The 16,362-nt window shown below is 43.7% G+C and overlaps 1 protein-coding gene across 1 annotated transcript in view; it reads right to left on the reverse strand.

Annotated features, from left to right (window-relative positions):
• MED13L (mediator complex subunit 13L) overlaps positions 1-16,362 on the reverse strand; it is a 196,980-nt gene that overhangs the window by 94,665 nt on the left and 85,953 nt on the right. The window contains exons 3-4 of the mRNA XM_075434301.1: positions 9,194-9,278; positions 4,318-4,401 (exon numbers count right to left, since the gene is read on the reverse strand). Coding sequence (XP_075290416.1) covers positions 4,318-4,401; positions 9,194-9,278 — 169 coding nt within the window. The remainder of the gene's footprint in view (positions 1-4,317; positions 4,402-9,193; positions 9,279-16,362) is intronic.

The raw sequence follows: 16,362 nt of genomic DNA on the forward strand, positions 1-16,362 counted from the left end.
GACAGCAGTTCCTAGCACGGCAGAAAGTGAATGCAGCTTGCAACAATGCTGAACGTCAGCTTTGGTATCACTGACCTAGAAATTCCTTGGACAAGTCCTAGGACTGCTCCCAGGAAACTGAAGGCAGTGCTAATTCCCAGGATCTCAACGCCGAAGCAGTGCTTGAAGTGCCTGCGGTCTTCAGGTTTTGATGGCACTGATTAATGCCCTGTACTCATGCTTGCAAAGAAACGAACACAGCTATTGAGCAGAACTGGATATGGATGTGCTGACTGAACCCTGTTACAGCAGGAAAAGTTCATGGAGTGGATCTCAGGGGGAGAGCTGACATGTGAATTCTCAGGATACTGTATTTAGTAAGATACAGCCCATGCACTCGTAACTCTATATTCTCTATAAATCTCTATAAATCTCTATATTCTATCAGCATCACATGAGGTTGTCATAATCTACTGTCTTACGTGACAGTAACAAACAGAGATCTGTTTGGAAACAAACCAAAGAATAGTATTTCACTGCAGCCTAACGGTAACTCCACTCTTCCAGCCGCACTGCTCCACGCGCACAGAGAGTAACGTGGCTATCTAGACACGCACTCCTATCTGTTGGACTTCTCACCTACTCACAAAAAAAGGAGCAAATTCTACTTCAAAATATTTCACTGATGGCACTTCTTGTGTTCTTAAGGCTCAAAAAACCTAGCAGACTTCTGGAAGAGGGCATGACCCCTCAGTTACTTAAGCTGCAACAGGAAGAATTTTTTTCACATGTTCTTTACATTTAAGCATATTAAAAACAGCTTAATAACTCCTATTAAGTTGCTCATACAGTTCAAAAGAAACGGATTTTTTCCCGCCTGTTTCCTACTACACACCAAGAAAACAATCACTAAAATAATTAGCAGATCCTTGCGTAAGTTGGTCATAAATTTTTCCGTCTGTAAGATGCATAACATTTTACAGTGGTGCTTTCTGAAACCAAAAAACCCCGTACAAAACTTGGGAAGTGATTCTGACTAGACTGTGGAGATGAATTTTCACCACGCAGGGGATGGCACTAGCTGTGCCTTGTAGCAGGCAGGTTCTGTAACTCCATACAAATCTCCTTTAGGACGTGGTGCAGGTACGTGAGCTTGCCCTTTTCCAGCAGTAGTGTGGAAACATGTCTTAGACACGCACTGCTGTAGAGCAGACAATACAACATGAAGAGTTATTTAGTAAGTGGCACATAATATTCAAGATACTCAGGAAAGAAAACCCGCAAGTTCTGCTCTAGATTTCCTGTGAAAAGCACCTGGCTCACACCGTACGCAAACCAACCCATGGAGGATCCGTCCGTACCTCCCTCCTCCGTCGTGCCCTCACGCCTCCCGGCACGGCCAGAGCAGCTCATCTCGCACACTGTTTCTAACCCGGCCTCGGAAGGTCACTGATTGTTCTCAGGCCCCCTTTTCCCATCTCGGGACTAACTCGGTCATGGCCACTGCCATGCTTCACTTCACCTCTGACTTCACGCTGAAATCTCAGACCTCCCCGCCCTTCTCCTCTAATGCCATTCACGAAAACAACGGGCCCGGAACGCATTTACTCCTTCAAAGCCAGCTGCGTGAGTTTTAACTCCTTCCCTGTTTATTCATACTCAGTCCAAGACTTTGTGGTACGTTCCTGAAATGAAGTTAGTAGCTCAGGGTGCTGGAAATTCGAGATGACTAACTTTGCCACAAGCAGAAGCATAAAAACAGACCTTGGAACTAATTGTATTTCTTCGCCAGAACGACACCTGCTCAGTTTTTCTCCATTCCAGGGGGGGACACCTCCATCTAGATCGATCTCTTTCCCCATTTACGGAGAACAGCGCATGCGTTTTCAACAGTGCATTACCTGTTCCCACACTTCAACCTAATCACTGTACATACCTGCAACTTGCTTCTAGTATTCTAGTATCTAGTATTAACATGGATTTAGCTACTGTTTTTTAAAATACCACTTTTTTAGTTTTGAAGGCATCACCCATAGCGCTAAAATACCTGAAGACTCAGCTGGCCTCTTCTTCCTGTGATTGCTCCTTATTGCTTTATCTCCAGCAAGTGGCTGCTTCGAGCAAGAGTTTCACAAAGAATTTACATGGAATTAACATCAATCACTTCATTTGTCTAAAAGATAGCTCTTTGTGCTATACTGAGAAAGAAAGCTTAAAAGATTAAATAAAAAATGTCTGGACAAATTACTCCCCAAAGCCTTCTGCCATTTGCTGCTACTGTCCACGGTGGACTCTACTGGCAACTGTTGCAGTCTTTACTACCATCTTTCAGTAAGGTTAGTTAACTCCAATGATGTCTTCATAGCAGAAAAATTAACAACCCGAAACAACACGAAACCTATCTCAAATTAGGCCGTAGTTACTACTGCTAACTAAATGCTTTTAAAATGGTGTGTATCCACAGGATCTATAGTGACAAGTACTTTATAAAAAACCAAACCAACCAAGAACCCACAGAAACCAACAACAAATATATCCTTCAAGAGTCTATCCTTCAACCCTAAAATTCCCAATAAAAATGTTAGCTTTAGAAACAGGAATACTTCAAATACAATTTAAGTTCAACATGAATTCATTTTTTGCAATGTTTTCCAGACTAGTTATTTAAGTGCATACTTAACATGTATTTACAAAGGTAATTACCCTCTACAGATCACCTCACGGTGCAAGCCATTCGGTGTTACACACACGTAAATAAGACACAAAACCCTCCAAACTGCCAAAATTCTAAAGTAACGATACCTTCCATGCCAGTGCTGCTGCTGTTTTTGACAGTCACCGTCTACTGTATCCGATGCTTCAGTTCTTAAATTGATACACACCAGGAACAGGCATGAGACTCATAAATACGTTTCATCTGAGCACCAAGGCTGCAGTAGAGTTGATAAAACAAATAGCTTTTGCTGAAAGGAGCTTTGTCCCTTTTCCAGAAGCTGGAAAAGACACTGCTTCTTTTGTCACTTTAGGGAATTGATCTTTCAGAAGATTAAACTAGATCTTGGTGCGATCAGAAAAGCAGCAGAGGAAACACGAGGTCGGTAGGTGGTTATGTATAGCCAGGACAGAGAAAGGTATGGAAAACCCTGGAGTTGTCAATGGCTTCTTGCCATGAGATCGATGTGAAATCAAAGGTTACACATACACAGTGCAAGTCTACTTACCTACAAAGAGTCAACAGCAAAAAAAGAGAGATCCCTATGCTGAGTTAATGCTTTCTGTTTTTAGAAAGGAGACAAATCCATGTTTAATTACTGATCCATGTTTAATTATGCATTATATCTTAAAAACCACTGCTGTTTGGAAGCACCCGGTTAACACAAAGTGTTACAGAACGGAGCCAACTGTGTGCAGTATTACACTGTAACAAGGTTAAGACATTTCTGTTGTAAGACAAGGTGGTGAGATAACGAGATGAGAGGAGGAAGGTACATATGATCTACGGAATGATTTCCACCTGTACCTACAGCTGCCACCAGACACGATGCTGTGACTGTAGCTGCGCTGGATGAAGAAGAAGTTGCCAGCCCACTTCATCTCCACTTGCTCATTACCTTCAAATCTTCCAGCGTAACTGCATGTTTAGTCACTTCCTAACCCAGTTCTGTCAAAACGATTCCCATTAGAAAATCCGTGTTTCAGCTTAACTCCGATTATTTTTGACAGACCTTGTTTAGTGGATGACTATAAATGCAAGTACCAGAAGATCTGAGAACACTGTAACCTTTCGAGCGGGGAGAGGAAACAGCAATGAGCAAGTGGAGACAGCCAGCCCCCTTCCACCGTTATGCTGCTGCAAGAGAAGCGCGTTCATCAAACAGAGAGGTCTGGCTTGTCAGCCTGCGTCCTCAGTGGAAGCTGTGTATCAAGGCTGGCATCTTTAAAGAAAAAAGTAAATCTATATACTACTCATTCTACTGCTTCAAATGTCACCTTGGGGTTAAGTGTCCAGAAATTCAAATAATTTGTTACAACTACCTGGAATTTTGTTGTATAACGAGAGAAACAGGCAGATTACATTCAAGAGATACAAAAAACTGTGATGTTTCTGTGGAGTTAAGGGAAAAATACCAAACTCACCTTCTTGTCTTAATTATCATAACAAGACCAGAAAAATTACTTAATTGCTTTCTGTGTATTACTGACGTGAACAAACAGTACCTGTGCTTTTGTCATACCGGAAAAGAAGTAGAAAAACTACCACCAAAATGCAGCCTCAAACTATCAGCACGTAATACAGAACACTGACAGGAAGAGCACTTGACATGTCGATCACTTTACCTTTTATTAACAGGCTTCTCATCCTTGTCATAGGGCCTTATGAACCATTTCCCAATCCTTACGAAGTTTTTATCCATCAAGCACCTGGAAAAAAATCACAGCAACAATTACTAGTTACACCTTCAGCTGTAATTAAAACCAGTCTTTGAAGACAGTAAATCTAAGGGATTACGGAGCCTAATTTCCAGCATATCGAAATCAGCTTTGTAGCCTTTGGGTTCCATGCAACTTTGCCACTGTCTCATTTCCCACACTAGTCAGAGAATCGCTGGCCAACCTCACAATGCTGTCGCTGATGCTCATCTTCACACACGCATTTTCCCCTCAACTCTGGCAGATTCTCCCCTGCTCCATGCTACTCTTCTTGCTGAATGATCCATCACCCTATTTTTCAGACTCCGCTCCTCGAACAAAGACAATTCATAGCTCTGATTCTTTTCTATACAGTGTTTCTCTCGGATTTCATGATAAAAAATATGCACTCCTGCATTCTTGGCACACAAATGGCATAGTATAGTATATGAATGACAGGAAATTGTATTAAGCAAACATGAACAATAAACCACTTTTCCTTCACACAATCCACAGCATGATTTCAGGTGTTGAAACTTCCATAATTACTGTTTCCTCTCTCAGAAAACCTCACTCCAACAAACACACTTCCATGTCACTACATTCAGAGCAGTAAGTTACTCATTTTCTGTGGTCCCTTTAGAAACACACAATTTCTTTATAGAACCTGTATGTTCTGTGGCTTTAAAAAACCTAATAGTGAGGATGCAAAGTGATCGATAACCAACCTGGGCTGACAAGCTAAGGAGTGCTCGATGCCTTCCTAAGTCCACCTGTACAGGTGAATCACACCAGCAAGATGCCAGCACTATTTAAGTACACTTCATACATTAAATATGCAGCTGAACATACTGCCCAAAGGAGCACGGACAGAAACTTGTTATGAAGGAATATTTTTCAGTAAGGGAAATGCTATGTTTCAAAAGTTCTGAAAAACTGGTCATCTGTTGCTAGCGGTTTATTTACGATTACGAACAACATACAAGCTTTCCCTACACGTTTCATGTCTAATCAGTATTTCTTTATTTAGATGGAAGAACTATACTTATCCATTCTTCAAAGTTTTCCAATAGTTTATTTCTATAGCAGTTGCTAGAGACTAGCCAAAACAAAAAAGTCACATGAAGCCTTCTGGGAAAGGACATTCTGCAGGGTTTAGAAAAACTGTGTGATCTATACTTGAAAAGCATTCCTAGAAGGCACAGATAGGAAATGGCCGACAGACGATGTAGATACTAATATACTTCCTGGCAGGGTTTTCCAAAATTAGAGCTAGGTTGAAGAAAATTTTGTCAATTAAAGCAAAAAGAATTCAGCTCAACTGACCACACCAGGACCTTAAGCGAAACACGACAGCTCAACCAGCAGAGATCTACAGACACTGCTCTTGTGCTGGTGGGAAAATCCAGGCGGCTGCAGCGACGGCTGCCCTAGGAAATGCTTGCTAGCAGAGAAAGCCTGTCAGTGTCAGTGCACTTTATACAAACAAAAGGAAGTCTGTGAAGTTTACATCAGATCCCTAAAGAAAATAATCTGTACCAGCAAAAAAATATAATAAACTCTGCCCCATCACACACACACACACACATGGACTTTAATACCACATCACCTTCTCTCACGATGGCAGGTTCAGCTGCCTCAAACTAACGCTGCTTTCCCAGGAAAAAGTCTTCATGGGTAGGCTTGGCCTTCAAAACCCGCCAACCCTCACAGGCTGAACTAAATCACAGGTTATTTAAAGTATAATCCTGCAAGAAATGCGAAACATGACTGCAGAGGCACAGATCTCCAAGATCTGGCCGAGTGAAGGATTCATGACAGGACAGCGTTAATTTTGCTCTCGAAGCACTCAGTGCTAACCAGCCTGTAACAGTAAGCTGGAACAACGCACATGCGTAAACAAGAAACGCTGGTCATAAACCCCCAAATGAGGATACAGGTAAAAGCAGTTATTTAAATCAGATGAAATAAGGACATAAAATACTCTGAACTCCTTGGCTCCCTTCTCCAGTTCAGGCCCAGTACCATTTTCTCCCAGTTGTCTGAGCATTTCACTGCCACTCAGCCTCTCACATTTCTGACTTTTCTACAAAAAAAATGACCTGGCAAGGGCACACTAACGATTATGAAATCATACCATAACATTTTGAGTATTATTTCCTCAGATCTTCTAACATTAATTGCCAATTAACATAAACTTCCGATTAATACTTTGGGTACTGAGAGGAAAAAAAGAAAAAGGAATATAAACAACTGTGTAAATACCCTTTCTTGTCCTTCCTGGGGTTAACTTCAAACGAGCCCCTCTCCTCCCTCCTCCCTGGTCACAGTCCCTGCGTCTGCACCCAGTCCCTCGCAGCCCTTTGGCAAGGCGGTGAGATGGGGGGGGCTCACCTCCACCACCCTTCTTCCGGCCGCCATTTCCCTCCCGCCGCCAGGTCCTCCCGCCCCGGTGGCTTCTCCCGCCCTTCTCCAGCGGCTGCCGCCTCCTTCCTCGATGGCGGCCGAGCCGCGGTGCTGGCGGGAGGTTGGCGGCGTGGCGGGACGGCTGGAACCAGCGGCCTGCTCCCCTCACAGTGGCCAACGCTCCTCGCAGCACCGCTGCACCCATCCAGCATGGCCAGGCCGCCCTGCGAAGGAAACCACATTGCGGGGGGACACACGGGGCTTCCGCGAGGAGAAAACCTGCCCTTCGCTAGCAGCAAAACAAACCAATACACCCTGTAAACCTCCAGCACAGGCAACAGCCCTGTCACGCTGATAAGATCAGAAAGAAATTCAAGACTTCTTTTTCATTACTCAAGCTTTTCCTAAACACGAGATAAAATGGGCCTGTAAAAATTAAAGCGCTATTTCTCTTCTTAAAGCCTACACACTTCTTGCTATTATTTTAAATGAAATAATCCTGATGTTAACTTCAGATTTGGCATGACAAACAAAAAAAACCAACCCCAGAAAGTGTATGATCTAAAATAAGCTCAGCAATAATGCTGTAAAAATGAGGTAGCTAATTGGACCGATATTTGGTAACCCGTCATCCCAGGTCACTGTGACAACCGTGTCATTAAAGGACTTCTGAAGTGAGGGTGTTCCTGACGGCGCAGCTCCACGCGAAGAGCACGGCCGCCTCCCACCACCGCAGCCACCCCCATTGCCACCGCCATGGCCTCCGCTGGGCAAGGGAGCGGGGGGTCCCACACCCCCGGCCTGCGGCACGGGTCAGGCTGGCGTGCGGTGGCGTGACGGGCGGCGTTCATCAGCCCGCGTGTGCTGCCCAACTGCGCTCCAAAGATGACGGCTGAGAGAAAAGAGCTCTGATGGCTTTTCACTTGCAGCTGGACAGAACAATTCTGCCGATTCTGCCAACTGATTTCAATTAATTATTTTTAAAAAAATAATTAAAGATTTACATCAGAAGCTTAAAACTGTCCAATGAATAAAAATATCTGCTACGAGTCATACCTTAAGCCAGTTGGCTGGGTACCACCCGTAAATAAACACATATAAACCTATTTTTCCCTTTTAATACTGCAAAGCTACAAAGGAACTAGTGAACATTCTAGGCTGGGAATTTCATTTTTATACTTTTGTTCACTTTAAGTAATCTATTACTTCTGTAAAAATCCCCTAAAAAGACTGATGAGGTAGAAAATGGGAAATAAAACAACCACTCCTTGCAGCTGTGTCCGTGCACACAGGCAGCCGTTCCACCTTCCCCCGCAGCAGACGTGGACAGCTCACCAACAGGCAAAGGAGCAGTGGCTGCGCTCATGGAGACACCGCCTCAGAACATAATGCAAACCTCATTACTAGTAAATCTACATCAAAGCAAACAGGATACTGAGCGAGACAAGATAAAAGTATTTTCAATTAGCTTGTTTTCTGAAAGAAAAAACACTCAATGCTTCATTCTGCAAAATTGCTCTAACACAAAGGTACAGGAGAGGTGCATCATGTTTTGTTGTTGTCATTACGATTCTAAATTCAGAAAAGGTGGGAATAGCCTAATGACACTTAATTCTGAGAACATCTCCAAAACCTGTAAAAAGAAGAACTGAAATATAATACAGGAAGGTGATGACGACCTGAAGAACTGCGGTTACAGAAAAGGAATAAAACACAATAGTCCAAGACGCAATGTCGTCCGCTGAAGGCCTAATCACAAGATCATCTTCAGAAAGCTTCAGAGTTGATAGCTGGACAAAGAAGAAAAAGCCCTAAGTGTAGTAACTCATCACAGAGTAACTCTGCAGCCAAGTCACAGGTGTGTGTATATGATGAAGACAAAAGAAAGCAATGCTAGGATGCACTGGGCCTGTCAGAGCCAGGAACTGTTAAGCTTCACCCTGAACACTGCGCACAAATTGAGTCAAATTGTAAAGTGCACGTAACTAGGATGACTGCAGACCAGAGTTAAGGTCTTCTGATGTTACCTGTTCAGATACGTACTATTTAACCTCGTCAAAGGGGTTGGAAGTCCGATATAATTATTCTCAGTAAGCACTTCAGGAAGCTGAAAACTTTTTCTTTTTTTTGCTTTTGAAACATCTGCCCAACAATAACGCAAGGAGAAATGCGCATCATTATTCTTCGTATGAGCGCTTAATTAGGCTGCACAGCACTTCATGATACATCGCCAGTCGACAACTTCAGAGCTCCATCTCTAGCCTGTGTCTCCTGCACTAAAGTTCCTCCTCTACAAAAATATGGATTAAGATCAATCATACTATAAATGGTCTGCAGGTACCCTGCATCATTTTAAATACAAAAATGAAATATTTGAGTGCAATAGAGTTTTTCTTACCTTTCCAGAAGATTATGAATTGCTTTGAAGAGCAGGGTCCTACACTCGTAGGAAAGGCCATTCTCCCACAGTCCTTCTTCCACCACTACAAAAACAAAAAAGGTCAACATGCTCAGAACAGGGAAACACAAACATTTACACAAAACCCAACCCCAGCAGCTTTCACTTTCATCAGCAGCTTGCTTCACGAAACTGTTTCAGCTGTTCCCTCTATCGCCAAAGTACCTTTAATCTTTACTCGCTGAAGACACCAACTTTGAATTCTTAAACAAAGAAAACACAAAAGCATGAAAGCAAACACATTTGTTCTTAGCATTCAATACTGCAGGAGGGGAGCGAGGAATTCACGATCATCCTTTGCCATCACTGCCGAGAGATCCTTTCAAACTTCACCGCAGATGCAAACAATCAAGAATCAAAGTGAATCATTAAAGGTGTAAAATCAATTTACATAACTCAACATTAAACAACTATGCTGAACCTCTGACTGTCACTCTTGAGTGAAATGCCTCCATTTTACTGTCTTCAGCTATAGCAGTTTAAGCAATATACTGCAAATATATGAAATACACAGCAGTTATTTATTCCAAAATAAAACCTGTAAACTCGATGTGAAAATGTAGATTTTAGAGAGTTAAAAAAAATAATCTACTACTTTCTCACGGTGGAGTGCAGCATGAACTGGTCACCTCACTGAGTACCGGAAGGATATACAAACCTCTAAAATCTCTGCTGTCTTTACATCCTTTAGGATACTCAAACTACCAAGAGTACAACTATTTTTGGTGTGCCTCTACCAGATTCTAAATCTTTTTCAGCCAGAAGACGCAATCTCAGCTGCGGAGCAAAACCAGATGATTCAATAACTTTGTCAAGGAGTAAGGATTTGTTCATTGTCTCAGTTCTGTCACTGCAATTTTCAGGAATACTCCGCAGATCTTTAGAAGTGCAACCAAAATTCTACAGCATGTTCAGAGCTGAAATACTTCATACTCCTCCTCGGCCAATTTAAAGGACGAAACCTCCCAACAGCTTGTCTGTCATGCCAAGATCCTTATCTAAGTATAGTTTACTCTACAATCATGTTTAAAGTAAAGCTTCTAAGGCGTTTCTGCTGTATGAAAAACACTAATATTGCCAACAGCCTTCAACTGCAGCTTCAAAGCCTCAAACCCCAGAGTTGTTCTTTATTCTGCCGCTTCGCCCAGTAACCGTAAGTCGAATAACCTCAAACAAGAAGAGGCACATTCTTTGAACATGTAACGTTGTGATATGCTAACACTGGTGATGGAGCCTCTCTCCTCGAACAGAAGGAAACAGCCAGGGCTCTAGTACCTCAATCAGCTTACCGAACAGCGGTTACCTCCCCCGAAGGACGAAAAGGCAGCCCTGTGCTTTTGGGCACAAGCATGAGCCAAGCGTCTTTCCCTGTAAAACCATTCAAAGCCCTTTTAACGCTTGCAAAACCTTCCTGACGCTGTGCATGCAGTGTGCCCCAGCTGTTTGCTAGACAGAACTTCACACGGCCTCAGATTTCGTGTTTAACACGGTATTCTTACAAAACTTCAGAATCCCCATGCATTCTCAGAACTACTGATGTATACATTCTGTACAGTTCAGAGCTACTGAAGCCTAAGACTGCACCAGTCTTGCACTTAAAACCCACGCAACTCCCAAATACATGAACAGTTTATATGTTACAGCATGAAAGAGATCACACCTGAGCTCACCTCTACAAAAACTCCACATTTAAATACAAAAATCAAATTTTCAGTGTCATAAACTCAACAGAATCTGTACGAGTCAGAAGAAATTCACTATTACACAGCACGGAGCTCTTCTGGGGCTTTGCTCTCACCCTACCAGAGCACCCGTGCCAGAACTGTCCCTGCATTAAGAACTTCACGCACAGTGGGAGACAAGAATCCATTCCATCATTTCAAAGGAAACATCTCACAGCCAGTTCTGATGTCCATAACTCATTATCTATTCCCAAGCACGCATAACAAACCAACACGACAGCTTACATCATCTCTCAAAACCATTTGCTCCAGCTATAATTTTGCCACTCACTCCAGAAGAAGTAAGATCAGATCACACTGCTTTACACTGTTTACAAGGCAACATTCCGCAGAGTTGGAATAATTTTAATACCAAACTCTTTAGGTACCGGACACAACCTGTATTCTTCCACCCAGGCGCAACTCCTCTTTGGGTGACACAGCCCCGTCGCTCTTCCCCAAACCCAGACCCCTCTGCCCTGGCTGACCGGCTGAGGAGCAGCCGTCCAGTGGGACAGGGAAACCAGGAAACTCTGATGTGGTATCATCCCTCAATACTCTCATTTTCCAAATTGGCTGTCTTCTTACTCAGCAGTCACAAAAAATTGTATATGAAATGGAAATAAAATTATTTCCCTATTAAATTTAATGCTAAGTATATCATAAGACATCTTCACCACCATTTTCCTATAATAAACACTGCCTTTGATTCCCAGCTATATTCATGCACTACAGTTACCCGAATTACCTCTAGTACTTCTTTATCCTACCAAAAGCGTTCATCTAGCAACTGAGAGTATGTACGTATGTCTGTCGCAGTAAAAATGGGGAGGTAAAAAAAACACCTGGGACTGCAGCATTTCACTTCTGCTCTCCGGCTTCCTGAGCCAGCCTCCAAACGACAAGAGCGTAAACAACCGGAGCAAGTCGCAACATCAAGACGTAAATGGTGCCCAGTAACGAAACCTGGTGGAAGACTGGAGACCGGAGTATCCCCGTCAATCACAAGGTGCCTCACACTGTGACAGTGTAACTAGATTTTAGATTTTGAAGACTTTTTAAAATTCCCTATAGAAGATTGAAGACTAGGGAATAACTGTTCTTCTCTGCCTGTCAACACAACGCTTTGTAACGCTTCCGACGCTCAACGCTTTCAGTTCCAGCCCTCGCCAGCCTCGTCAGGCACACGGCGAACAGCAAGCAGCTGCTGCACGGGTTCAGAAACCTCCTCACGCCAAGCACCTTGTCCTGTCCTGCAGGCATCCGCTGTCACTCTAGCTGAAGTATTTCTCTTTAGAGGCAACGAATTTGACGCTATAGAAAAACTGTGAAAGCCATTTTCAAAAAAGAAAACTTCTAGGGGAAAAAAATCAAGTAAAGATTGAATTTTAGTACGAGAAAGAGTACGACAGAGCAGGTAACAACTACTTCCTCTATGGAAGCCAGAGAGGAGACGCCAACAGGACAAAACCGCGGGTCACCCCTTCCCGGGACCTGGGTAGGCAAAGCCCTCACTACTCCGACCGCTGCCTGCGGAAATCCTGCTCTCAGCGGACCGCCGGATTGGGCGACCTCCAGGAGCCCCAGCTCCTCCCCACCTGCGCGATCCGCCAGATCTACTGATCCTCTGCTGTCACAGCTTTAGAGAGGTCTCTCTCTCTCTCTGTGCATATATATATATTTATCAGTATCTGCTAACTACCTTATCCACAGGTGTACATTCCAGAGCAGTCACGGATGACAACCAGGAGTTGCACTTCCTTTCCTGTAGAACAGGCAGCTCATCCCCTTCTCGCTCCTTGTCCTGCAATATAGGGAGAACTTTCCTTTCCCACCAAAATAACCAACTACTTTGTGTGTTCTGTTGTTTTGTTTTGTTTTGTTTGTTTGTTTGTTTTTTTAAATCAAATCACCTCTCAAATCAAACAACTAAGTCTGCCAATACTCCAGCTCTAAAATACGGATTCTCGGGGGGATCAAGAAGGTGAGGTCACACCATCTCTGCCCTGAACTGTAATTCTATAAACTGCTTAGTTCAGACCGTCAAACTGCCCTCACTGCATCATGCTCGGTATACGCTCTTTCAATCCAGTGGAGAAAGCGAGCACTAAAAAAGCACTGGGATGCAAGAAGTAGTGTGAAATTTTCAGTATCTTTCAAAAGAGGAAAGCAGGGTGGAAGGGAAGGCTGGATACATCCAGTTTTCTACAAGGATACTCTATTCGTTGATCTGAAGAGGCATCATTGTTACAATCTGTAAGAGTTAAGAAAGTTCAAATGTAAATAGCCATTCAAATTTTCATGGCAAGTTAACAAAACACCGTACCAATGTCTTAACAGATACTACAGCAAAAAAGTCACTGTGAAAACTGACAGGGTGCTGTGCAGGAAAATCCACGTCCCTGTTACAGCCGAGGACCTGCCCATTACCATTAGCGAACGTACACGTGCGTTCAGAAAACCTTTTGGTCGTAACACCTGAGAAAGAGCACAACACAGTGATTTTCAACTGCAAACAAACCTTCCACTGAAAAAATACTTTTTATTTTCCCACTGCCAAGATATTATTGACAGAAAATCCATAAAGAGAAAAGGTGTGGTAGACGCTTATCCTAATGGATTACGACTGAGGTGCTAAATCTCACTTCTGGTCTTCACAGAGAATAGGAATTAGTCGATAGCCTTCATATAGAGTTTTAAGACGTTCGTTATCATCTTGTTTTTATAAGCTCAAAAAATGACTAGAACATTTATGCTGATTTTTAAGTTTATCTTTGCAGATCAGATGTTAATAGAATTAAAGGCAACCACAATAATTAAGACTTACACTGGAAATTCGTAATTTAAACATACATTAATGAGCAGCTTAGTTGGCTTGGGGTCTTTTATTTTCAAGTCAGAGACATTAAGGTCTTCAAAGTGGCTGATGATTTTCATGAAGCCAGCCATGTTCTCAAAAAAAAAAAAAAAGAACCATTATAAAAATTTCAAGGGGAGAAGTCGCAGCAAAATATCAAAGCAAATACTTCAATAATTTTAGGTCTCCCAGCAGAGATATTGGAAAGATAATAAGATCTCTGTTCTGCTTCAGCAGCCAGACTGACATGTTTTACTGCGAAGAAACACAGGCAGGAAGGAGCGAAAGCAAGCGGAGACTGTGCCGGCACTGCAGAGATCGTTCTACCTTTAAGAAATTCAGACACCCACATGTTAATAATTCAGGTCACACTGTCGTATGCAGTTTAAAAGTAGAATTAGTTTCAAAGAATACATATTTCCTCAGAGCTATGTTACATATTTCCTTTTAATGTATCATATTGCAGCAACAGCTGAAATGAACGTCTAGACATCAAACCCAGTCTTTATTCCCACCTACTGCTTTTTTACCTCAGGCACCCAAACTAATGAAACCTATTATCCAGCACGCTGACTTCAGTTACCACGCTGGCCACGCAAACACGATGAGGCACTCTGGGACAGGACCAGCTCTTCAGCCATTAAAATTACTGAAAATCAATTCCTTGCCGCACTCTGCAGACGTGCTGATAGATTAAAGCACAACACATGGGACAAGGAGATTACTTCCAGGGAAGATTAGGATGTCAAACCACTGAGGAAGGGGAGCTCCTCCGCTACTCAGCGCAGTGTATGTTCCCTCTCACTCTTTAACATTTTGCCTACTTGTTACCACGAAACATGAAGAATGGGGGGCTTTTTCCCTATATAGATACAGTTTTTGAAAACACATGTGCTGCCATTCAGCGTGACCTGGACAGGCTGGAAAGTTGGGCAGAGAGGAACCTGATGAGGTTCAATAAAGGCAAATGCAGGGTCCTGCACCTGGGGAGGAACAACCCCATGCATCAGTACAGGCTTGGGGTGGACCTGCTGGAGAGCAGCTCTGCGGAGAGGGACCTGGGTGTCCTGGTGGACGACGGGTTAACCGTGAGCCAGCAGTGTGCCCTGGCTGCCAAGAAAGCCAATGGGTTCCTGGGGTGCATCAAGAAGAGTGTGGGCAGCAGGTCGAGGGAGGTTCTCCTTCCCCTCTGCTCTGCCCTAGTGAGGCCCCATCTGCAGTGCTGTGTCCAGTTCTGGGCTCCCCACTTCAAGAAAGATGAGGAGCTACTGGAGAGAGTCCAGCGGAGGGCTATGAGGATGGTGAGGGGACTGGAACATCTCTCCTACGAGGAGAGGCTGAGGGAGCTGGGCTTGTTCAGCCTGAAGAAGAGAAGGCTGCGGGGGGACCTAATATATACTTACAAATATCTGCAGGGTGGGTGTCAGGAGGACGGGGCCAGACTCTTTCCAGTGGTGCCCAGTGACAGGACAAGGGGCAATGGGCACAAACTGAAGCAGAGGAAGTTCCGTCTGAATGTGAGGAAGAACTTCTTCACTCTGAGGGTGACGGAGCACTGGAACAGGCTGCCCAGGGAGGCTGTGGAGTCTCCTTCTCTGGAGATATTCAACACCCGCCTGGACAAGGTCCTCTACAGCCTGCTGTAGTTGACTCTGCTTCGGCAGGAGGGTTGGACTAAACGACCCACAGAGGTCCCTTCCAACCCCTACCATTCTGTGATTCTGTAAAATAACTCCAATGAAATCAGAAATTCAATTACTAAAAGCTTTTAATTTTTCATTTTGATTTTTATTAACTGTGCCCTTAAATTTTCAAATTTAATATTTCAAAGACCAACTAGCATTTTGAAGCATCATTTCTTCTAAAAAATTGAGTTAAAAAGTAACAAAGCAATGCAATGGCACATTAATTCTGAAAAACTATATTATACCCATAAAAATCCAATTAAACGCAATGCTATTGATTGATCATTGTTATACTGCCATTGATCACCTTGTAAAATCTGCGTTTGAAGTCATTAGTGATTAATTGACTTATTACTAAATCAGACTCAACCCACTTAGAGATCTAATTTCCTCGCACCGGCTATGATTGTAGGGAAATTGTACTGCTTACTCTCACGGCGCTGAGAATCCATCTTGGCTCCCTGTCTCCCCAGTCCACCCACAGCAGACCCAACGCAGCAGCAGTGCCCACCAGCACGATCCATTCACGGGAACCCCCTTGCACACCGAGCGCAGTCAGAGCCCCGAGCAGGCGCCGCAGCGTTTACAGCCACCGCCCCGCCAAGGGCCCTCGACAGCACGAGGGCCGCACGCGCTCCGGGGCAATCGGGCTACGGCTGGCGCGGCGACCGCGGCGCGCACACGACCCGTGTTCGCACTTCATCGGGCCACAGCGGTCTGCATAAAAACGAACACTTTGGAGCGGAGGTGACTGTCAAACGGAAACCGTCGCACTTCAGAAAAAGGTGAATAAAGCCTTCCAAGGCAGCAGCTGCCGAGTGTCACAGGAATACCACTGCACTTCAA

The sequence above is a fragment of the Opisthocomus hoazin genome, chromosome 13 (genome assembly GCF_030867145.1).
Source record: "Opisthocomus hoazin isolate bOpiHoa1 chromosome 13, bOpiHoa1.hap1, whole genome shotgun sequence".
Lineage (NCBI taxonomy): Eukaryota > Metazoa > Chordata > Aves > Opisthocomiformes > Opisthocomidae > Opisthocomus > Opisthocomus hoazin.